General features: G+C 49.0%; 1 protein-coding gene across 1 annotated transcript in view; it reads left to right on the top strand.

Moving 5' to 3' along the window:
* myrf (myelin regulatory factor) overlaps positions 1–24,949 on the top strand; it is a 326,052-nt gene that overhangs the window by 204,754 nt on the left and 96,349 nt on the right. Inside the window, exons 6-8 of the mRNA XM_086008505.1 lie at positions 20,683–20,953; positions 21,526–21,626; positions 23,781–23,904. Coding sequence (XP_085864631.1) covers positions 20,683–20,953; positions 21,526–21,626; positions 23,781–23,904 — 496 coding nt within the window. The remainder of the gene's footprint in view (positions 1–20,682; positions 20,954–21,525; positions 21,627–23,780; positions 23,905–24,949) is intronic.

The following is a 24,949-nucleotide window of genomic DNA, read 5'->3' on the forward strand; positions in this document are numbered from 1 at the left end:
GACCCTGATTTGCATTTATTAATGAGGCTTTGCCAAAGCTCGACGAGAGCTTCATTTGCCACTAAACCCAAAGCCATTAAAATGGGAAATCGGCCAGAATAAGGGGCATTCAGGGTAGGATAAGGCAAAAAAGGGAAGCTTATGTCAGATACTGAGAGCTAAATACTGCAGAAAGCCTAGAGGAGTATAGAAAATGTAGGGATGAAATTAAAAAGGAAATTAGGAATGCAAAGAGAGGGCATGAAAAATATTGGCAAGTAAAATCAAGGAAAACCCAAAGATGTTTTATAAATACATAAAGAGCAAGAGGATAACTAAGGAAAGTGTCGGGCCTATTAGAGCCCAAAAAGGTAACCTTTGTGTTGAGGCGGACGATGTGGGTATGGTTCTTAATGAATACTTTGCGTCTGTCTTCACAAAAGAGAGGGACGATGCAGACCTTGTAGTTAAGGAGGAGGAGTGTGAAATATTAGATGAAACAAACATAGAGAGAGAGGAAGTATTAAGGGGTTTAGCATCTTTGAAAGTAGATAAATCGCCAGGCCTGTATAAAATAAATCCCAGGCTGTTAAGAGAAGCGAGGGAGGAAATAGCGGAGGCTCTGACCATCATTTTCCAATCCTCTCTGGTTACAGGCGTGGTGCCAGAGGACTGGAGGACTGCTAATGTTGTACCGTTGTTTAAAAAGGGAGAAAGGAATAGACTGCGTAATTATAGGCCAGTCAGCCTAACCTCGGTGGTATGCAGATTATTGGAAAAAATTCTGAGGGACAGTATTAATTGTCATTTAGAAAGGCACGGATTAATCAAGGACAGTCAGCATGGATTTGTTACGAGAAGGTCGTGTCTGACTAACTTGATTGAATTTTTTGAGGAGGTGCATTTGATGTAGTGTACATGGATTTTAGCAAGGCTTTTGACAAGGTCCCACATGGCAGGCTGGTCAGAAAAATAAAAGCCCATGGGATCCAAGAGAAAGTGGCAAGTTGGATCCAAAATTGGCTCAGTGGCAGGAAGCAAAGGGTAATGGTCAACGGGTATTTTTGTGACTGGAAGGCTGTTTCTAGTGGGGTTCTGCAGGGCTCAGTACTCGGTCTCTTGCTTTTGTGGTATAGACCAATGAGTTACACTGATGTGCCTCAATAAATCCGAGACTCGATGTTAGCGAAACAAAACAAGGCTTTTATTGACTTAGAAGGTAACACACAGGAGAGAGGTATCTTCCATCCAGAGCTCTGCCGTACTGGATGTGCTGCAGGCTGGGCCAGCTTACATAGGGGCCAGGTATGGGTGGAGCCCTACACATAGTACAATACAATGGGCCAGGTATGGGCGGAGCCCTACACATAGTACAATACAATGGGCCAGGTATGGGCGGAGCCCTACACATAGTACAATACAATGGTGAGGAAACGGAACAGAGGTAAGGGAAATGAAACTGAAACCAACCACAGTCACAGGCAGTGATGAATGGAATATTTCATCACATTCACCCCTTCTATAGATTTAGTCTGTTCGGGGGTTTGATAGTCCTCTGCGACCGACGTGGCTGTTGTGGTGCCGCGGGTGTCGGCTGGGTGTCCCCGGTGGCCTCCTGGGTCTCTGCCGGGGGTGCCGCCAGGGTTGTTGAAGGGGTAGTTGGTGGGGGTGCCGTTGGTCGATGTTCTTCCGGGGGTGATGAAAGAGTAGTGGGTGGGTAAGAGTTGCTGTGATCGTTGTTGCTGCTATTGTCGTGGTTGTTGTCGTTACCGGCTGGGGCGACGTCTTTTATGGACACGGTGTCCTCCCTTCCGTCGGCGTGCCGGACATACGCGTATTGGGGGTTGGCGTGGAGTAGGTGCACTGGCTCCACGAGAGGGTCCATCTTGTGGCCCCTCACATGCCTTCGCACGAATACCGGACCTGGGGTGGAGAGCCATGACGGCATGGATACACCTGAGGTGGATTTCCGGGGAAAGGCAAACATTCGTTCATGAGGCGTGGCGGTACACAATAGCGACCGTATCGAATGGAGCACATCTGGGAGGACTTCCTGCCAGCGGGAGATAGGGAGGCCCTTGGTCCTTAGAGCTAGAGTGACTGCTTTCCATACTGTCCCGTTCTCTCGCTCCACTTGACCGTTACCCCGGGGGTTGTAGCTGGTGGTACGGCTCGTGGCGATCCCCCTGGACAGCATGTACTGGCGTAGCTCTTCACTCATGAAGGACGCCCCCCTATCCGTATGGATGTAGCTCGGCATACCGAACAGGCAGAACAGGCTGTTGAGGCATTTAATGACCGTGGCGCTGGTCATGTCTGGGCAGGGGAAGGCGAATGGGAACCGGGAGTATTCGTCCACAATGTTCAGGAAGTAAACATTGTGGTCGACGGACGGGAGGGGGCCCTTGAAATCTAAGCTGAGCCGCTCAAAGGGCCGTGTAGCTTTGATTAAGTGGGCTCTATCTGGGCGGTAGAACCGAGGCTTTCACTCAGCGCAAGTGCGGCAGTTCCTGGTCAGAGACCGAACTTCCTCAATCGAGTAGGGTAAGTTGCGGGACTTTATGAAGTGGAACAGCCGCGTGACCCCTGGGTGGCAGAGGTCGTTGTGGAGGGTCTGTAGCCGATCCCCGGTGGCGCTGGCACACATCCCTCGTGAGAGGGCATCAGGGGATTCGTTAAGGGCCCCTGGCTGGTAAATGATGTCATACTCGAAGGTGGAGAGCTCGATCCGCCACCTAAGAATCTTATCATTTTTGATCTTCCCCCTCTGTTTATTATTGAACATAAACGCTACCGACCGCTGGTCGGTAAGTAGGGTGAAGCGTTTGCCGGCTAGGTAGTGGCGCCAGTGGCGCACTGCCTCCACGATGGCTTGGGCCTCCTTTTCCACGGAGGAGTGTCTGATCTCGGGCCCTTGGAGGGTCCTCGAGAAGAAAGCTACGGGCCGCCCCGCCTGGTTGAGGGTGGCCGCCAAGGCAAAGTCAGACGCATCACTTTCCACTTGAAATGGAGTGTTCTCGTCCACTGCCTGTAGCGTGGCCCGCTCAATATCCTGCTTAATGCTTTTGAAGGCGGCGTGGGCCTCAGCAGAGAGCGGAAAAGAGGATGCTTTCAAGAGGGGGCGGGCTTTGTCGGAGTAGTTGGGGACCCATTGGGAATAATAAGAAAATAACCCCAGGCACCTTTTCAGGGCTTTGGGAGTGTTGGGCAGGGGCAGCTCCCATAGGGGGCGCAATCGGTCGGGGTCTGGTCCGATTTCCCCATTCTCCACCACGCTGCCTAGTATGCAGAGGCGCGTGGCGTTGAAAACGCACTTGTCCTCGTTGTAGGTGAGGTTGAGTTTTTGTGCGGTTTTCAGGAACCTCTCGAGGTTCGAGTCGTGATCCTGCTGGTTGTGACCGCAGATGGTGACGTTGTCGAGGTAGGGGAAGGTTGCCTGCAAGTGGTGGTCATCGACCATGCGGTCCATCTCCCTCTGGAAGACCGAGACCCCATTCGTCACCCCAAAAGGGACTCTGAGGAATTGGTAGAGGCGTCCGTTCGCCTCGAAGGCGGTGTACAGGCGGTCCTCTGGTCTGATAGGGAGCTGGTGGTACGCTGACTTGAGGTCGATGGTGGAGAACACCCGGTATTGGGCGATTTGGTTCACCATTTCTGATATGCGGGGTAGCGGGTAGGCGTCTAGTTGGGTGTACCTGTTGATCGTTTGGCTATAGTCGATCACCATCCGTTTCTTCTCGCTACCCCTTACCACTACCACTTGGGCGCGCCACGGGCTGTTGCTGCGTTCAATAATGCAGTCTTTCAGGAGCCTGTCTACCTCGGTCGCGATAAACCGCCTGTCCTCCCAGCTGTGCCTCCTGCTTTTGGTCGCTATTGGCCGGCAGTTAGGGGTAAGGTTCGCGAATAGCGAAGGCGGCTTTACCTTCAGGGTAGCCAGACCGCACACTGTGAGGGGCGGCTGGGACCCACCGTACTTGAGCGTGATGCTTTGGTGGCTGCACTGGAAATCTAGGCCCAAGATCACGCTCGCACATAGATTCTTCATGATTAATACTTTAAAATTATCGTATACAGTTCCGTTAACGGACAATTGTACCGTGCAGTAACCCATGATGGTCGATGTCTGGGTTTTATCAGCCATAGAGATGGTACCCCGAGTAGGGACCACCTTTAGGGAGAGTTGTTGTGCCAGTTCAGGGTGGATAAAACTCTCCGTGCTTCCACTGTCAATTAAACATTTAACCCCGCACCCGTTTACCTCGATGTCCACCATTGATTTGGATAGCGGGTGCGGCCTGGTCTGGTCCACTGTGACCGATGCCACTGTAGGGCCCTGATCGAGACAAGATGGCGTCCACGCTGTCTGCTCATAAGATGGCGGACCCCACGAGGTCGGGCAAGATGGCGTCCAAGATGGCCGCTCCCACGGCGCACACGCGGCGGTGGCGGGTTTTCCGGCGGGGTTCCCTCTGCACACCTTCCCGAAGTGCCCCTTCTTACCGCACTTAAAGCAGGTGGTGCCTTTCGCCGGGCACAGGTTTCTGGTGTGCTTCGGCTGCCCGCAGAAGTAGCAGTTGGGTCCCCGACGCGTCGCGGCTGTCGTAGGGCTTCTGGGGGGAGAGCGGGGCCCCGACGGTGTCGGGCTGCCGGGCGGGGAAGATGCCTTCCAAGATGGCGGCGCCCTTGGTGCACACGTGGCGGCGTGGACGGCGCGGGCTGAAGAGTAGGCGTCCGAGTTTCTCTGGGCCACATCCAGGGATCGCGCTGTGTCCGCAGCCTGTTTCAGGTCCAATCCCGTTTTTTCCAGCAGTCTCTGCCGGATGTAAGTGGAGCTGAGGCCTGTGATAAAGGCATCGCGAACAAGCTCGTCAGTGTACACTGCGGCTTTTACATCTTAGCACTTGCAGTCTTTGCCAAGCGTTTTCAGGGTGCCTAGGAACTCCTCCACCGATTCCCCAGGTCGCTGTGCGCGAGTAGCGAGCAGATGCCTAACATACACCTCATTCGTAGGCTGCTGGTAATGCGCCTTTAAGATGTCGCAGGCGGCCGGGTACGTGTCGGCGCCTTGGATGAGGGGGTAAACCCGGTGGCTTACCCAATTCCGCAGAATTCTGAGTTTCATACTCGCAGCGTCCGTAGCGCCTTTGACGGCTGCGGAATTGTCCAGGAAGAATTCCATACACATAAACCAGTGTCCGAAGCGTGCCGATGCGTCCGAAGCATGCTGGTCCAAATCCAAACGTTCAGGTTTCAAGAGTTGATCCATTGTGTTGAAAATTAAGTCAATAAAATTGATGTGCCTCAATAAATCCGAGACTCGATGTTAGCGAAACAAAAGAAGGCTTTTATTGACTTAGAAGGTAACACACAGGAGAGAGGTATCTTCCATCCAGAGCTCTGCCGTACTGGATGTGCTGCAGGCTGGGCCAGCTTACATAGGGGCCAGGTATGGGCGGAGCCCTACACATAGTACAATACAATGGGCCAGGTATGGGTGGAGCCCTACACATTGTATTGTACTATGGTGAGGAAACGGAACAGAGGTAAGGGAAATGAAACTGAAACCAACCACAGTCACAGGCAGTGATGAATGGAATATGTGACTGGAAGGCTGTTTCTAGTGGGGTTCTGCAGGGCTCAGTACTCGGTCTCTTGCTTTTGTGGTATAGATCAATGAGTTACACTTCAATGTAGAGGACATGATTAAGAAGTTTGCAGATGATACAAAAATTGTCTGTAGTTGATAGTGAGGAAGAAAGTTGTAGACTACAGGAAGATATCAATGGACTGGTCAGGTGGGCAGAAAAGTGGCAAATGGAATTCAACCTGGAGAAGTGTGAGGTGATGCATTTGGGGAGGGCTAACAAGGCAACGGAATACACATTAAATGGTAGGACACTGAGAAGTGTAGAGGAGCAAGGGGACCTTGGAGTGCATGTCCACAGATCCCTGAAGGTAGCAGGACAGGTAGATAAGATGGTTAAGAAGGCATACGGGATACTTTCCTTTATTAGTCGAGGCATAGAATATAAGAGCAGGGAGGTTCTGCTTGAACTGTATAAAACACTAGTTAGGCCACAGCTAGAGGACTGCGCACAGTTCTGGTCACCACATTACAGGAAAGATGTGATTGTACTAGAGAAGGTACAGAGGAGATTTAGAAAGAAAGAAAGAAACGAGGATGTTTACGAGGATGTTGCCAGGACTTGAGAACTTTAGCTATGAGGAAAGATTGGATAGGCTGGGGTTGTTTGCTTTGGAACACAGGAGCCTGAGTGGAGATTTAATTGAGGTGTATAAAATTATGAGGGGCCTAGATAGAGTGGATAAGAAGGACCTATTTCCCTTAGTAGAGAGGTCAATAACCAGGGGGCGTCGATTTAAAGTAATTAGTAGAAGGATTAATGTGGAGTTGAGGCGAACTTTTTTCACCCTAAGGGTGGTGGGGGTCTGGAACTCACTGCCTGAAAGGGTGGAAGAGGCAGAAATGCTCATCACATTTAAAAAGTACTTGGATATGCACTTGAAGTGCTGTAACCTGCAGGGCTACGGACCAAGAGCTGGAAAGTGGGATTAGGCTGGATAGCTCTTTTTTGGCCGGCACAGACGCTGAATGGCCTCCTTCTGTGCTGTAAATCTCTCTGATTCTATGAATAGAGCAGAAAATGGAACCACTCCATTTTATCTGCTTTCCCTCCGATCAGGGAGAGTTAAAATTCCTCTTCTCACTCTGAGCGGCCATAGGATGGCTAGTGTTGGAAATGGAAAACTATCCTACTGTGCCCTATTAATGTTACCTCTGTATCCACTGTATGTGTGTGTGTGTAAATTGGGTGGTTCATAAATATTGGGTTCATCAAGGTGGGCTCATCAAGGTGAGAGCTATCAATGTAGGGAAATTTTCCCAGGTTTTGTACTCGCTAGCAAGTTTAAGCACTCTGACATCCATTTCTACACGTGCTTAGGTGAAGGCTGGAACTCCCACTACATTGTCCATCAATCGCGTCCAATGGACTGCAGTGGCTCAAGAAGGCAGCTCACCACCACCTTCTCGAGGGCAATTAGAGTTGGGCAATAAATGCTGGCCTTGCCAGTGACACCCACATCCCATAAAACGAATTAAAAAAATCAGGATCAGGTAAAGCTCCATCCATACTGCCCCAACATGCCTTAATTTCAATGCACCAGAGTGTTTAAATATCCTCTGGCCTCTCTTCTTCCAATTGCCAGTTAATGTCAATTTGTGTTGACGTTTGGTTCAGCTTTGAGCTCACTAGGAACTAGATTGAGGCTATCCCAAACATATTTCACATAATTTTCTTATAGGTAGCAGGCAGAGGAGACTTTAATTCCATCTGTGTGGACTGGATCAGAACCCAGCTTCCAGACATGAAGGGCCAGTGTTGAACCGCTACACCACCCAGTCCAATAAACAGAAGGCCAACTGGGGGAAGGGGTGGTACCCATGGAATCTGCTACTTACCCTATAATTGTGTTTTTGGGCACTTTGCAAGATTAACTCAAGAATCACATCTTCAAAATTGTTGAAGACAAATTGGCAGAGAATATTATGAAGGGCTTTGTGCCAGCATCCATAATAATAATTCCCTTCTTATTGCCCCTTTCACCATACCTCTTTATAGATATTGTTTCAACAACTTTCTTGCAGAAAAACCTAATGGGCAGGATTTTCATTGGGCCGTGGAGGTGGGATTGGAGGCGTGTGGGTGGTTAAAATCGCGAAATCGGGGGGCACAAACCCATTCCGCCCCCAACCCGCCTCCATGCCAGTTTCAAAGGAGGCAGATACCCGACCTGTGCTGCAAGCCGCCTCCCCGAGACAGGAAGGGGATTAGTGCCAATTAACTGCCTGTTAACAGGCAGTTTTTAGCCTAATCCCGATTTTTTTTTCCTGAAGTGTGGGATTCCCGACGGCTCCAAACCACGCCAAGTTAGCGAGGCGGACCGTCGGGCTGAAGGGCTTGGAGGGTTCGAGATGTCCGGTGTTCAGGTGAGTGATGGGCGCATGGGTGCAGAGGTAAGTGTGTTTGGTGTGTGTAAAGTGTTTAAAGAAGTTTAATTACCTTTACTTACCTTTACAACCTTCCTTCCTTCAGGTCTCGGGAGTCCCTCTTCTCACCGGCACAGAAAGCAGAATGGCCGCGAGCTGTCAAAAGTTGCAGCATTCAGCTTTCTGTTCTGGAGAGATCTCTAAATCAGCCTGAGAGGAAGGAATTAACTTAGTGTACAGATTGTCAGTGTTTGACAGCTTCAAAGAGCTGTCAAATGCTGATATTTCATCTGTCAAAAGCTCTTGACAGATGAAATGTCAATCTGTGACATCACCTGTTGCTGGGTGGCCCTTAATTGGCCTGCTGAGCCCGCTGGGCGGGCTTAACAAGGTCAATCAAGTGAAAATCGCGTGGATTGGCCACAACTCGATGGAGGCGGGAGTACAACCCAAAAGTTGTAGTCCCTCTTACAAGCCTCCAGTATCAAAATCCAGCCCATTGTATTTATTTTCTTTAAACTTTCAACTCTGGGCTCAAAATTAGCCAAGACTGCTGGGTGAAAGTCTCTGTCTCCTGGCCATGGGTTTGGGCAGTCTCAATCCAGTTCCCAGTGCCACAAAGCTATCACTGATTGTCACCAAATTGGTCATCATGCCCAGAGAGGCGACAGGATACATGTGAAAAAGAGAAATGTCAGACGGGTGCATTAGAGGCAGGGCAGCGATACATTGTTTGGGAAAGGTAGAGGACCTTTACTCCACATTTAAACCGCGCTGTACCTCAGGAGTGGGCCAGCCTTTTGTTTTCATGAGCTCCATAGGTGTGTATCATGGAGCCTTGGGGGACCCTTGAATCCATGTTTCCATTAACTTACCTGTATCACAAGTTGCAGATACTAACAACTTGTATTTAGTATTTAACCACCTTGGAAGCAATAGCACTAAAAACAGTCCTTTCCGAACCGCCAGTTCCACAAAATTCAAACAGGACAAACCCGCGAATAACGTATAAGTGCAAACAGAATGGATTTGCTTGGATTTGTAGGCTCTGGGCCTGGGCCTGATTGTGCCACAGGTTGTACACTCCTGCTGTATATGACCTGGGAGCACTTGGTACCTATACTGGATTCCCAGTTCTATTCCACAACACAAACACCACTCATCGCGATGCATAGAATTCACTTGAGGGTGGGGAGGGTAACAAATAAAAAATTCAGAGAGATTTTGAGAATCTGAAATTATTCCCTCGATTTTTTTTGCGAAAATGTTTCTAAGAGGGTTAAGAAACCGTTTGTTTAAGAAATTGTGTGTTTTTAAAAGTGAGAGAGTTATTCAGATTGATAAGAAACAGTACACCTTGTAATGTGCTAATGTCAGGGAAAAACTCCCTCCATTAGATTGTCAGAGAGCCAGAACAAACACTGTAAAATCTGGGATACTGCAAACTTCATAGCAATTGCCACACAAAGTGCTCCAACTCTCTGATACTGCTTGCATCTCTCCTCCCCATTTGGTTTAGATACGTAAAGATATTTTAATTAATTTTATAATCATCCAAGATTTTTTAAATGAACATTTTCCCTCTTCTGAAGTCACTAAGGGCTAAAAATGGGGCGCTAACTTCACCGGGGCGCTACTTTTAGTGCCCTGGAAAAATTAGTGCCCCCGCGCCGAAACGTGAATGGTTGCGCCCCAAGAGGGAAGCGGGGCGCTACTGGAAGCGCCCCGCATCCCTCTTGGGGCGCTGCGAGTCAATAGCGCGGCACGGCGCTGCAGCACGTCATGCCGAGGAATTGCAGGCCTTCCTCCCCTTCTTAAAGGGGAGGGGCCTTGCGCAGCGCGACCCAGGGCCCCGGGGATTGGGAGTGCCGGCAAAAGAGCTCAGTGCTCAAGAGAAGTGCCGGGCTCTTGGAGCGCAGCCCGCACTCCGCGGGGGGGTGCCGTTCAGGAGGCCAGGGCGGGAGCGCTGGCAAGCGGCCAGCAACAAAAATGGCCGCCCCGCACCTGGCCTTTAAATTGCGCCTCCCTGGCCGCAGGTAGGCCCCCCCTGACCCCGTCGGACATAGCGTCCGGTGGTAAGTCAGGGGGCGCTCCTGAAGATCGCGAGCGGGGCGCTACTGGGTAGTGCCGTCGCTAACCTCCCGCTGAAGTTCGCGGGAGGCGCCGCGCCCGGGCGCCAGTTGCTTTGTGCCCTGTTAGCAAGCCAATTTTTCCCCTTAACTCTTTGGGATTTTGTTGAATCCGTAACTCTTAAGGTATGGTGTTCTTCAATAACTAGACGGAGGCTGTAGATTAACAATCAACAGGTGTTTACTGGAGGAGGGTAGTCTAAAGACTAACAGTACAGATGCCTGCTCAAGGCTTATATACAGGTGTGGTCACTGCCGGTACTACAGTATACAGGAGCTGTAAAAGTAGTTCTCTCTTAAAGGTACATACACTACAATTCCTCCCCTTTTAGATTAACAGTACCCATAACATTCAAATAACAGTTAACACTTTAACATGCACATTTAACTGAAATAGTCCATTTATAGATTCAGTCTTTGGGGCGGCTTCCTGATCCTTTCTGGATAGCGCCTTTCCTGAGTGTCTTGTTCTTGGTGCGGAGGCGATTCTGGCCCCCTTTCGTCGGTTAGTTCATCAGTTTCCGCTGCTACTGTTTCTGGGGTATATGCTACCGGTATGTCGGGTTCATCCCCAGGTACGCAAGACATAGGGTTGACTCGTTCCTGTGACGCTAGGATCTGGTCGACATGGCGTCTCACAATGTTCTCCCCGACATCCACTGTGTACATTAGTGGCCCCTGCCATGTGCATATCGTTCCGGGTTGCCATTTCTCTGTTCGGTAGTCGCGGGCCAAGACTGGTTGTCCTACATTGAAGCTCCTTGTCGGCTTCTCATTGATGTGCTGGAATTGCTTAACCTCAACATTTCTTCGCACATTTGGTCTGAACAAATCCAGACGAGATCTCAACCTTCGGTTAAAGAACATCATGGCCGGGGTCTGGTTGGTAACTGCATGTGTCGCATTTCTGTAGGCTAACAGAAAATTGTCCACCTTATGCTGTAGTGGAATGTCATCATCGCACATGGCCCTTATTGCCTTTTTAAAGGTTTGTATGAACCTCTCAGCCAATCCATTTATGGCTGAATGATACGGGGCGGATGTGTAATGCCTTACCCCATTCCTTCTCATAAATTTCCGAAACTCGTCGGACACAAACTGTGGTCCGTTATCAGAGCAAATCTGCTCTGGCAAGCCGTTCCTGGCAAATATGGTCCGTAGGACTGCAATCCTTTTCTCTGTAGTGGTGGAGGACACTTTGATCACCTCAGGCCATTTCGAGTGTGCATCCACTGCTATTAAGAACATTGAGTCCATGAATGGACCAGCGAAATCAATATGCACCCGTTGCCATGGAGAGGAGGGCCATTCCCATGGGTGTAGAGGGGCATGTGGTGGTGCATTTTGGACCTTCTGGCATTCTGAGCAGCTCTTTGTTAGGTCCTCGATTTGTTGATCGATCCCCGGCCACCACACATAAGCCCTAGCAAGGCTTTTCATTTTCACCCCTCCCAGATGGCCTTCGTGAAGCTCATTGAGCACTCTCTCCCTTAACTTGGGTGGAATTACCACTCGGGATCCACACATCACTGTCCCCTGGCATACTGACAGCTGTTCTCTTCTGGATAAGAATGCTGGCAACAGTGAGTCGCCATGTGTTGGCCATCCCTTCACCGTCAAATCGTATACCCGAGACAGTGTCGGATCATTTCGGGTCTCCTTCTCTATATCCGCGTTAGTTACTGGCAAGCGTTCAATTATCGATGAATAAAATATTTCGATAGGGTCCACTGCTGGTGCTTCCTCCACAGTAGGCAGTGGCAGGCGTGATAGCCCATCAGCGTTTCCATGCTGTTTCGTGCCCTTATACTCTATTTCATATTGGTTCGCCCCTAGAAAAAGGGACCATCTTTGTAGCCGTTGTGCAGTCATCACCGGAACGCCCTTCTTTGGATTAAAGATGGAGACAAGTGGTTGGTGGTCAGTCAGCAAGGTGAACTTCTGCCCATGCAGATAGTGGTTGAATTTTTTACTCCCCATACTAGGCTGAGGGCCTCCCTGTCAATCTGGGCGTAGTTGCGCTCGGCTGAGGTTAGTGACCGAGACGCAAAGGCTACTGACCTCTCCAACCCGTCCGGGAATTTGTGCGACAGCACCGCTCCAATACCATAGGGTGATGCATCACACGCCAACCGAATTGGTAGTGCTGGGTTGAAATGGGCCAACACCTCTTTTGATGTGGTCAATTCTTTGCACTTCTGGAAAGCTTGTTTACATTCGTCATTCCACTTCCATGGTACCCCCGTTTGCAGTAGGGTGTTCAGTGGGTGTAATACTGTAGACAAATTTGGTAAGAACTTATAGTAGTAGTTCACCAGCCCAAGGAACAACCTCAGTTGTGACACATTTTCCGGTGCTGGAGCCTTGACTACTGCCTCAATCTTTTCAGGGGACTTATGTAACCCCTCTTCATCAATAACATGGCCACAATACGAGATCTGCTTCTGGAAAAACTCGCACTTGTGGCGATTAGCTCGTAGCCCATATTCCTTTAATCTAGTGAGCACCTTCTCCAGGTTGGCGAGGTGATCACTGTCATTTTCGCCCGTGACCAGGATGTCGTCCAAATAACACTGGGTCCCTGAAATCCCTTGCAGTACTTGATCCATTGCCCTTTGCCAAATAGCCGGAGCCGATGCTACCCCGAACACCAGCCGGTTGTATTGGTAGAGACCTTTATGAGTGTTGATCGTGAGGTATTGTTTCGAGGCTTCTTCTACCTCCATTTGCAGGTACGCCTGGGCCAGATCAATCTTAGTGAAGCGTTTACCTCCAGATAGCGAGGCGAAAATATCTTCAATCCGTGGAAGCGGATATTGTACCGTGTGAAGGACTGGGTTCACTGTCACCTTAAAATTCCCACAGATGCGGACCTTCTTTGGTTCCCCAGGCGTATTACTCAACGACCTCTTCATTACAGGAACGATGGGTGTAGCCCACTCGCTCCAGTCCACTTTGGACAGTACTCCTGAACGTTCCAAACCTTCCAGCTCTGCTTCGACGGCTGGTCGGGTCGCATAAGGCACCGGTCTGGCCTTAAAAAACTTTGGGCTTGCATTTTCCTCTATTTTAATCGTCGCTGTTATGCCTTTTAGTGTTCTGAGTCCCTCCTGGAACACTTCTTGTGCGTCAGTTAGCATTTTTGACAGTCGTCCAGGTGTGACGTCGTCCTCCTTTTTGGCCTCAACCTTCAGTGCCTGTATGGAATGCCAATCTAATTGTATCTTCCGGATCCATTCACGTCCTAGTAGTGGTGGTTCTCCATCTGGCAATACATATAGGTCCATTTTTGGTATTTCCTGGCCTTTGTATATCACGTTCACCCTTATTTTTCCTTTGGGGTAGACTTTTTGCCCCATGTACGTCTTCAAGACAATCTCTGTAGCTTTCAAGGGTATATGTGAGAATAGCCGCTTGTAGTCCCTTCGGTTTATGACTGTTAGGGCTGATCCTGTGTCCAATTCCATTTTCACTTGGACTCCGTCTATCTTGAGCGTGACCCAGATAGTCTGCTGATCCTCCATTTTGATTACATTATGTAGTTTCAGACAACCCAGCTCCTTGCTTCCGGAGTCTGTATCACTTTTCTGTTCGTCTGAACTACTGTCCATCACCTTATGTACCTTTTTGTACTTCTCCTGTGGAGATTTCTTGCTGCTGGTTTTCTTCCCTGACCTGCAGACTCTTGCTATGTGTCCTGCTTTTCCACACTGTCTGCACACTTGGTCTTTGAACCAACAATCCTTCTGGTCGTGTGTTGTTCTGCCGCAGCGATAACACTTCCCTGCTCCATAGGACATTTCATTGGTGCCATATTCTTGCGGTCTCCGTTGTATCTCTGCAGCGCCCCGTGCGGCTGCTTCATGTGATACTGCCATGCTGAAGCCTTGTCCAGCGTAAGATCCTTTTCTGATAGAAGCCGTTTCTGGGTTCCTTCACTTTGAAGCCCACACACAAACTTGTCCCTTAACGTATCTGCTAGTCCCATTCCAAACTGGCAGTGTTTCGATAGCTTGCGCAGTTCTGTTAAATACTCGGCATTACTTTCGTCTTTCTGCTGGTTCCTTTTGTGGAACTTAAATCTTTCTGCTATCAGCAGCGGTGTGGGGTTTAAGTGGTCCTGTAGGATTTCCACTATGCTTTTGAAATCCTTATCCACTGGCTTCTCTGGGGTTATTAGGTTTCGCAGTAAGCCATACGTTTTTGCACCCATGGAATTCAACAAAACCAGTGCTTTCCTGGCATCTGGCACTTCATTCGCCTTGCAGTACACCTCAATGCATTCCACATATGTCGCCCAATCTTCGACTTCATTGTCGAACACAGTGACACTGCCACTCTTCGGCATCCCTGGGTGTGGTTAGACTTTCTAAAATGGCGTCTCCCGCGCCCTCCCTTCTTCTCCGCTGGCTCAAAATGGCATCTCCCGCGCTACCCTTTCTTCCTGCACTCGCCCTTCTTCTCCGCTGCGGCTTCAAAAATGGCATCTCCCGCGCTCTCCCTTCTTCTCCTCGGCTCAAATGGCGTGCTCTCCCTTCTTTTCCGCGGCTCAAATGGCGTCTCCCGCGCTCCCTTTCTTTCCCCGCGGATGCTGCTCAGCCCTTGAGCCCTGGCTGCGCTCTGCGCATTCTCCTGTGCGCCTCTCTTGTTGCCGCCGCTCGGTCCTGAACCCCGGCTATGCTTTACCCTCTCTTTTTGTTTTCCGTCGACGCCGCTCGGTCTTCAACCCCCGGCTGCGCCCTGTGCGCTCTACCCTCTCTCTTACCCCGTCGACACTGCTCAGCCTTTTCTGTGCCGTCGGTCGGCTCCAGCCGCCGCTGTCCGGGAAGGGTCTGCGCTGTACCTGTTGCCAGTCTGTTGCTGGATCGTCGTGGCTGGAGAACCAAGCCCAGCTCTCAACAGCCTCCCCTGCGATGTTCACTCTCTCTGCCGGATGACTGGGCGGTTGCTCGTGGTCGACGCCCGTGCTTCTGGCCTCGACTTTCTTCCACCGTCCTCCCGGAGCGAATCCTTGGAAGGAAATGCAGAGTTGCAGGTAGATTCGAATCGACCTCGTCGCCACTGTTGAATCCGTAACTCTTAAGGTATGGTATTCTTCAATAACTAGACGGAGGCTGTAGATTAACATCAACAGGTGTTTACTGGAGGTGGGTAGTCTAAAGACTAACAGTACAGATGCCTGCTCAAGGCTTATATGCAGGTGTGGTCACTGCCGGTACTACAGTATACAGGAGCTGTAAAAGTAGTTCTCTCTTAAAGGTACATACACTACAGATTTCACCTTCTAGTACCGCACCTAAATAGTCATTTTCATGTATGAAGCTAGATAGTGAGTATCAGCATTAGAATCCTGGGGGCACTACAGCCAAGCTCACTCCTGCCCTCTAACAACATCCACTTTTCAGCTGGAGTCAGTTGATGCTAACCCAGTGGGAGCGGATCAATTAAAGGGAGCTTTCCTCTCCCTCGGATCTGTGTTGTGCCTGACCTGGAAGTTCCTCAGTGATTGTTTTCCCCTCCTCACTCCTCACTGAAACCAAGTAGCACCCCAGCTCAGATCAGTACAGAACTTGGATTGAACCTGGGGCCGCCTTGTCTGGATGGTTCAGTTACACAACTTAGCGATTACGGCAGCTTTTTTAAGATTATAGCTATTGTGAAAGTGGAGGTCTTCAAGAAAGATTTTTTTGGAAAGAAAAGTTTTAAAAAGCTGCGCGTCATTTTTCTCAAGTTGACATCACATGAAAAAGACTTGGTGATGTGTTTTGATGTGATTTTCCATTGCATCATTTGTGGAAGAAAAGGTTTGTCCATCAGGTGTCCCTTTTAAATATTTGCATTTTGGCAATGCTTAAGTCTCTTACAAGTATCAACTTTCCGTTGAGAAGCATTATTTTCTATAGTCATGATTTTTGATCCACACCTTTCTGTTAACATTTACCATTGTAAATCACAACATCAACATTTTCCATTCAATTTTACTTTACCTAGTGTCACACTGTAGTTACAGGCTCTGGCTACTAGATGGAGTGGGTTTCTATCCCAACTACATCACCATCTTGTATTTTTTTTTAAAACACATGGAAATTACTAATAATATATTAAAAGTCTTGCATATGTGCACACATCCTGTCAGGCAACACTGAACTACTTTTCCTGTCATGCAACTGCTATCAGACTAGTATCCGCCTGCCAATCGCGCTTCTCTGTCACATTTTTGTCTCATGATCAAGATTACTATATTCATTTTACTTAACCTCAGATTCAGTTGCCAAGGTAGGTCGTGCTGTTGCTTACATAACTCTAAGACCTCCCAGCTGCAGGTTACGGTAGATGGCATTCTGACACTGTTCTCCCTGAGCTCCTAAACGCTTGCTTGCGTCTGCGCTCACTCGGAGGTCGAACTCCAAACCATCGTCAACACCTTCACTGAAGCGTACGAGAGCATGGGCCTTACACTAAACACTAAACATCCGTAAGACAAAGGTCCTCTACCAAACTGCCCCCGCCACACGGTACTGCCCCCCGATTATCAAAATCCACGACAAGGCCTTGGACAACGTGGACCACTTTCCATACCTCGGGAGCCTACTGTCAACAAGGGCAGACGTCGATGACGAAGTCCAACACCGCCTTCAGTGTGCCAGTGCAGCCTTCGGTCACCTGAGGAAGAGAGTGTTTGAAGACCTGGACCTCAAACCCGGCTCTAAGCTCATGGTCTACAGGGCAGCAGTGATACCCGCCCTGCTGTATGCCTCAGAGACATGGACCATGTACAGCAGGCACCTCAAAGCACTGGAGAGGTACCACCAACGCTGCCTCCGCAAGATCCTGCAAATCCATTGGCAGGATAGGCGCACCAACGTCAGTGTTCTTGCTCAGGCCAACATCCCCAGCATTGAGCGTGGTCAAAGCTTCGATCAGCTCCGATGGACGGGTCACATTGTCCGCATGCCCGATACGAGACTCCCAAAACAAGCGCTCTATTCGGAGCTCCGGCACAGCAAGAGAGCCCCAGGTGGGCAGAGGAAACGCTTCAAGGACACCCTCAAAGCCTCCTTGAAAAAGTGTAACATCCCCATCAACACCTGGGAATCCCTGGCCCAAGACCGCACAAAGTGGAGGAGAAGCATCCAGGAAGGCGCCGAACACCTCGAGTCTCTTCGCCGGGAGCAAGTGGAAGCCAAGCGCAAGGAGCGCACGTCAACCCAAGCACCCCACCCACCCGCCCCTTCAACCACCATCTGCCCCACCTGTGACAGAGACTGTAGGTCCCGCATTGGACTCATCAGTCACCTGCAAACTCATTTTTAATGTGGAAGCAAGTCATCCTCGGTTCCGAGGGACTGCCTAAGAAGAAGAAGAAAATTGGGCCTATGGCTGAATGCTGCCTACTCAATCCACATCACCACAATTTGTGGTTCAAAGTTTGAGGTCAGTTGTGGTGTGTGAGGGGTCCAGTTACAGCGGGCGGTGGGGGAAACTTGTCGAGAGGGTTTCCCTGTCAGTGACCTGGAGAAACATTGTATATTATTTCAGATAAATACTCAGCAGTATCTATTTTAAAAAGTGTGGGTTTCTTCAAGTCACTGCTGGGGAAACTCTTAAGAAATCCCCCCATCTCTCCTCCTCCACCACCCCCCCCCCCCCAACAGCCTGCAGTGACTGCAGCCCCCTGCACTGACCATCCTATCTTCCTCAGTCCTCTCGCTGCTCCAGTTTTCCACACTAATCATCCGTGCCTTTCTGCCAACTACCAACCTGCCGCCAAGCAAACTCCTGCCTGTGCTTTTGCTAGTGGCGACCCCCGCTCCCAGTGTTCCCACACTCCAAATCCATTCCCACTCCTCTCCTTCCCCCTTACTTGTGGCCTTTGTCAGATGACCTCATCATTGTTATTTCTGGGGCTTCATTCATAGTCCAGTTAGCAGTGAGCTAGGAGTTACTGCTGTACCCTCTCCTTGTCTTGTCCAGTCAGAGAAAATAAGGGCTGGGGCCATCCCATCATTCATCTCACACATGAAATGACCATTTGACAATTGCCTACAGTGGCATGATTGAAGTTAGGAGCCTACCATGTGAGCAGTTACAGGTGCAAACCCGGATCCCATCGTTCTACGGCGCAGCACACTACAGCATTTCCGAGAGTGACCCTCAAGTGTGAGTAATAATAACATTGTGTGTGACGGAAAGACACTGTAGATCGCTATATATAAACAGTGGTTTGGATGTGATTTCTGCAATTGATGGCTAGCATTGCAACATCTCTGGATGTTCAATACAACGAGTTTCAGCACAAGCAGACACTGGGCTTTGGTTGACCTCAAATAAAACTGCTCTCTGAGCTTCTCTGCTTAAACTTCACAGAAACATTCATGCAAGCATTTTGAGAAAGTTCCCTCAATGGCTTAGTTAATAAATGTTTTCATAGTATGGTACAACAACATACAAACTGGGAAGGTCTCGGGTTTGATTGTCACTCTGTACTGAATTAGCTGATCTCGGTCATAGAAGCTGTTGTGATTCTAAAGTTGGCCTCAGCATCCCTGGGCTAGAGAGGAGAAAATCAGCTGGGGTTCCCATTCGTGATCACTGTATAGTGACTCCGACTGAAAAGTGCACCTATGTGAACTTTGGGTGAGGACAAAATAAGGCTCACCGATGATGGCCTTCATGATTGAATAGCCTACCATCACTTAACTGTCTATCCTCCGACGTGAAGAATGGTCACTTGTGTGAGGCATCATGCCCCAGCATGAATCACCACGTTCAGGAGAGGAATGAGGGAAAACTGAAATGCAAAAGATAACGGCCTAGAAATTCGGTGGGCTTGGGCTGTGCCACCAGTTAGCGCCTAAAGAGGGTACTCAGTGGCTTTAGCGCCACTGGCCACGCCTCCCGCGATATTTAGCTGGGGCGCTAATGGTGGCGTTAGCCTGTTGCGCTGCGCCGCCACCGATGATGTCATCGGTGTGCGCAGCGCCCTGCTACCGCCCCGATCGCGATATTTGGCAGCAACCGCCTCTGTAGCGCCTTTCGCAAATGGCGCCCGGTTCACGGGGCCTAGCTGTGGCGGCAGTGGCGCAAATTAAGGTGGAGGTGCAGGGCGGCTGTTTTTTTCGGCGGCCGCCTGCCAGCACCTCCGTCCCCGGCCTCCTGATCGCCCCTCGCAGCATTGCCGGCTGTTTTCCGAGAGCCCGGCACTTCTCCTCAGTGCCGGGCTCTTTTGCCGGCACTCGCGATCTCCGATCGCGCTGGTGCAGGCCCCTCCCCCTTAAGAATGGGAGGAAGGCCTGCAGTACCGCAGCGCGCCGTGCCGCAGCGTGTGGCGCTGCGGCGCGTTGCGCTGCGATATTCAGTTTCAGCACCCTAAGAGGGACGTGGAGTGCCTCGAGCCTCACCCCGTGTCCCTCTTGGGGTGCTCAAGCTGAATTTCCGGCGGTCGCTACTGCTCCAAACGCTGCGCTAAATCCGGCGCCCAGGCGAGCTTGGCGCCTCGTTTGCGGCTCCATCCAATTTCTCCCCCAACATGTCTTCAGGAAAAGAACCTTATGAGCAACTCTATTTCAAATTTCAGCTCAGGTTCACCATGCCAAGAGTCAATAGTTTGGCAACAGGCTACATCTTTTGTAGGTTCTTTGTCACCCTCTATGCGCGCAGGTTTGAGTTTATTGGAGACAATACAGGCAAGCTGAAAATGCCAAATATTGCCAGGGTAGTCCTCCAGGATCAACAGCTTAAAGAGTGGTCAAGGACTCATACAAGTGGAATGCTTGCTACAATATACCACACACTTTAGAGGAACCGAGCGTCCCTGGCTGAGGCAGTGAGTAGCTGAGCCACACAGGACCAGAGATTCCCAGCTTGTATCTACAGTCTGTGCTGATTAGTTGATCTGAGCCTTGGTGACAAGTGGGATGCTATAACTGGTGCCAGTGCCCCTGCTGGAAAGTGTGTATTTGTAGATGTCAGATGAAGTTGTGATCGGGATTGGGTTTAGTGTGATTTCCACCTCTCCCACCCTCTCCTCCCTCCTTTGTCCCCACCCTCTCCTGCCTCCTTCGTCAACATTCAGAGTCTAGGCTCACACCTGAGGATTGGTTACTTGGCTGAGGTATTGGGGGACTCCAGCACCTATGAAACCATATCCCATCAAGGAATCAGCACCTTCCAGTCAGAGCAGAGAAAATTGAAGAGACAGTAAAAACTTAAAGAAAAACTAATTGGAGCCAATGTACCCAGTCTCTAAAAGAATTTTTGGATCTGAGTGGAATTGATTAATAGGGAATGGGTGTGCGTTCATGTGTTTGAAAAGAGCTGAGTTTTATGAGCTGTTCAAGACTTGCTCTAATGTTCACAAGCTTGTTGCTCATTTAGAATCACTCAGAGTAACACCAATGTGGATACTGTCAGCTATTTGCAAGTGAGTTAATCTTAAACCAGTTCCAAACAAATCCACAATTAGGCAGAGGTGTTTGTAAGATAACACAAAAGTATGAAGGGAATCTGCTCAAAAGCATACCAATTTGTAAAGCATTAAAACTTGCTTATCTCTTTCAGCAGAGTCTCACCTCCTTCGCACTATGACCCCTGAGCATTTATGTCATATGACGCCCCCTTCTCGTCTGGAACATCCTGCACAAGCACACCTTCAACCGCCACACCCTCATCAGCCGCCCAACCCACACTATCCCAATGTGCCACGGGAGATGTACATGAAGCCTGAGCCAGTGATGCCCCAGTATCCAGTATCGGGAATATCTCCAAATGAGCTCCATCAAGCCCAGCAGTCACAAATGCTTCACCAGCTTCTGCAACATCATGGATCAGAGTAAGATGCAGGAGAACGTGTGTTCCTGTGTCTTAATGAATGATTTAATCTGTGTTTATATATATTCATAGAACTGCTGTTCAGACCAACCCTTCTAATACAATCTCCTCACTTTCTCTGAAATTATCTTTTTTCTTCAACCACTCGACATGCAGCAGTCTTACAATCTTCAAACTTCAGGCATTTATTATTGCTGATTGTATTCTGAATGCACTTGTTCCCATCAAGTGCAAAAAAAGTGTGTGTGTATAATATATATACTCAATAGTTAGATATCAACAGGTTGATATGCTGTTAGCATTTTTGCTGCTGCTTATTTGGTGATGACCCTAACTTCTTTCTGCTTTTGTAAAATCCACCTATTTGTGTTTACTTTGTATTGAATATTGTGAAGTATCTGGCTTGGTGCTCGTGACCACGAACTCTGAGCAGCCTTAATTATCTGAGCTCAGTAAGGAAGGGTGTTCTGATGAGAATGTATGAATGAAGTTTGTCTTTAGATTTCTCTCTCAATTTATCTCTTACCCACTCCCTCTGCAATCTGAGCTCAGTAATATCTCGTCTCTCTGCAGTGGTGTTCCTGTGCACCCAGCCAAGAAGCGGAAACATTCAGACTCCCCTCCAAACACTTTAAACACTCAGGTGTTGAATGGAATGATAAAACAGGAGCCAGGTAGGGGCCTCATCTTTGTTTCCATTCCTTCTGATAGCTACTTAAACTCTACTTTAGAGTAATAATTGCTAACTGTTTTACTTTCCAGTGCAGCAAAGGGCAGATGTTGATGTTTTAACATTGAATGTGCTGATGTAGAGCTTCTCCTCCAGTAGTTCAATGGGCATTGGTCAGTGTTGAGCCAATACAGACCAAGCAGTCCCCGGTAAAATCTGTGCTGAGTTAGCTCATCTCAGCCAAGGTTGCAGTTGGCTTCTCACAATTAGGCCAAAGTGCCCGTGGGCTAGGCAGGGAGACAATCAGCCAGGGTTCTTTCTGTTACTCTTATCCAGTGATCCCCTGTGGGAAGGCACATGCATATGGATGTTGGATGAAGATAGGATCATGTTTGTCTGTGTTGACCCTGCCGTTCCTTCATTGTCGCTGGGTCAAAATTCCGGAACTCCCAACCTAACAGCACTGTGGGAGCACCTTCACCACACGGACTGCAGCGGTTCAAGAAGGCGGCTCACCACCACCTTCTCGAGGGCAATTAGCGATGGGCAATAAATGCTGGCCTTGTTGCGACATCCATATCCCATGATTAAAAAAATTAAAATAAATGTTTTTAAAGTTACACACAGTAACAAGGCACTAAGTACAAAAGATCGATATTAGCCCAATCCTTTGGAGAGCAGGTGACCGTATGTATGAAGCTGTCTGATCATTTGTTCTGACTCCAACTGCTCTGCCCATCGCTCTTGAGGCAGTTCTTTATATACCCCCAACTCCACGCAGCATCCACATGGCCATGACATCATTCATCCTCAGCCAATCAGTTACATTGTAGCCCATTTAATCCATATATGAACATGCTTCCATTTTGGTTTTCCTTGACTCTTTTCAGCAGTTTTCCAGCAGACACAAGTTAAAAAGTACAGTAAGACAAGTGAGGATTACACTTGCCTTCAACCTTTCCCTCTGCTACAGGCTCTCTTGTGAATCTGCCTATTTAATCTATTGCCTCCCCTTCCAGAGGACTCTGGGTGATCCTCCTCTGGCTGTCCTTCTATGGCACTGGTTGTATGCCCTTTTTCCTTTGGAAGGAGAAAAGGCAATGTTACAGGCCTCTGTGTGTCATGGAGACCTGCCCTATAAAAGGTCATGCCATTATGATGAGAGGTACAGGTGCCTTGTTCCTTTAAAAGAAGTGTCCTTGAAAACTAGCAGTCCCCCTTGTGGCAAAGACAGAGAGTTGAGAGAATGGTTTTGTGAAGAAGAAACTTGAGTGTTTGGAGCAGTTGCCCTTACCAGAAATGAGTTTCCATTGACCCCTAGGTGCTGAGAGAGAAAGAAAATGATAGGTAAAGAGGTGAGTGTAACTGTATGAGTGATAGAGGATGTATATTGTCACAAAAGCCTTGACTTACCTTGGCCACCCTTCTGAGGTCATTGGATCTGCTTCTGCATTGTCGGCAGTTCTTGGGTTGGTGAAGGTTGCACTGACTGCCTCTGTCACCTCCCTCCAGACAGCCTGCACCAGTCCGCTATGGGGCCTCCTGCCCTCAGTGCCCATCAGATTGTTACTCCTAGCCCTCACTTTTGCCAGCAGCACCTCCACTGACGTATGGGAAATTCAGGGGGAGGTGAGGGGGATTCCAGCACCCCCAAAGCTGCTGCTCCTTCTGCCATTTTGCTAATGCTGCCCTTTAACGGGCTGCAGCCACTGTTTGGCATCCAATGCTCTGCCCTGGCTAACAAGGGTTCTGGGAGTCAATTGGCAGTGGGTAAATGGCACTGTTACCTTGGCGGGTGTTAGGACAGCCCCACTGTAAATGCGCCAACGGGAGAAGTTTCCGGTCTCACTTGCTGGGCTCACACATGAAGAATGGCTGCTTGGAAAAGACACCAGAGGACAGCCAGCACCTACAGAATCATATCCCAGCAAGAGTCATCTTGGATAAGTCTGGGGAGAAGAAACTGACTCTGTTGTCAGAAAGGGCAGTCCCACATGACAATGCAGAGTGATCTGGCTGGGAGGCAGGGAGGTTCTTTGAAGTGTTCAGCTAGGTCTTGGCACTGTGGTTTCTGGGGAGCAATATTCAGCCGTTGAAAGAAACATTTTAATTCTAGTTTAGTGTGATATCAAACCTCTTTCTACCCATCTGATTTCAGGGTTGATGCAGGACAATGACAGCCTGAATGGCTCCTACCTGGACCCCAACTACCAGTGCATAAAATGGCAGCCACACCAGCAGAACAAGTGGACCGCTCTCTGCGACGTCAACTGCAAAGACCTGTAAGTAACGGCCAGTGTGAGATTCCCCATAGTAACCCCATTACAGCTATTCACACAGCGGGTGTGACTCCAGAATATTGGTTAAGAACTCTCTCAAGAGGAAGGGCCTCTTCCTCTCGACTTCCATTTTGGGTTCCTTTGCCACAATATTCCGTGTGCCTCATGGATTTAGGGGACGTTTTCCAGCTAAGTCCAGTTCCCAAGTGCATGTCGTCGAGCAACTTCATAGTTGCCACTGAGGAAATTGATGCACCAACGCACACTATAATCCCCATAGTGCAAAAATTGTCACCTTTCTTTAAATCTAAATTTGAACAGAAAATAAAGAATGGGGTCAGATACTAGCCTTTCACCTCTGGGACCAAGGTTCAAATCCAGCCCAGAATTATGGCTGACTGTAACAGCACTATCTGAAATGAAATTGGACAGTCTCATTCCTGATCCTTTTGGCACTGAACAACACATGCTCCTAATTCAGCACTAATTGGCACTAGATTGGCATTCTATATGAGAGAGGCCACAGGATGGCTGGTGTGGGAAATGGAACAATCTCACAATGGCACATTGTTTAGCTAACCTAAGTGTATTTGAGGGCGTAATGCAAAGGGAGCTTCATTTTCCATCTAATCCTTGACTGTACATGACCTGGGAGTGAGCTGGGAGTTTTGACACTGACATTGAGTGGAAAACAAAGTATTCAATTCCCAAGCACTTTTATGAGCACAAAAATTAAAAATGACCAAAAAAGAAAACCATTCTCAGATTATGTCAGGAAATTCTAAGAAAGCTGGAGACAATGTCTGGGAATGATGGATGGAAAGGCACAGACAGTCAGCGAACAGCAGAGCCTGAGGAGCGGCTTCTCACTACAACTCCTTAAATTCCTGAGGATTTGTTCGGATACAAGGAGTGGGGGAGGGGAGGAATCAATTCCTTGCTGATTGCCCAATGTTTCAGTACGAACAATTGTGAAGAGACACCAAATGATGCAATTCTGGCAATGCTCATTGCTGGCAACTGATAACATTAATCACAACGATTAGTG

The sequence above is a fragment of the Somniosus microcephalus genome, chromosome 15, assembly GCF_052327205.1.
Source record: "Somniosus microcephalus isolate GS21.2 chromosome 15, FLI_Smic_1.0, whole genome shotgun sequence".
In the NCBI taxonomy this organism is placed as follows: Eukaryota; Metazoa; Chordata; class Chondrichthyes; order Squaliformes; family Somniosidae; genus Somniosus; species Somniosus microcephalus.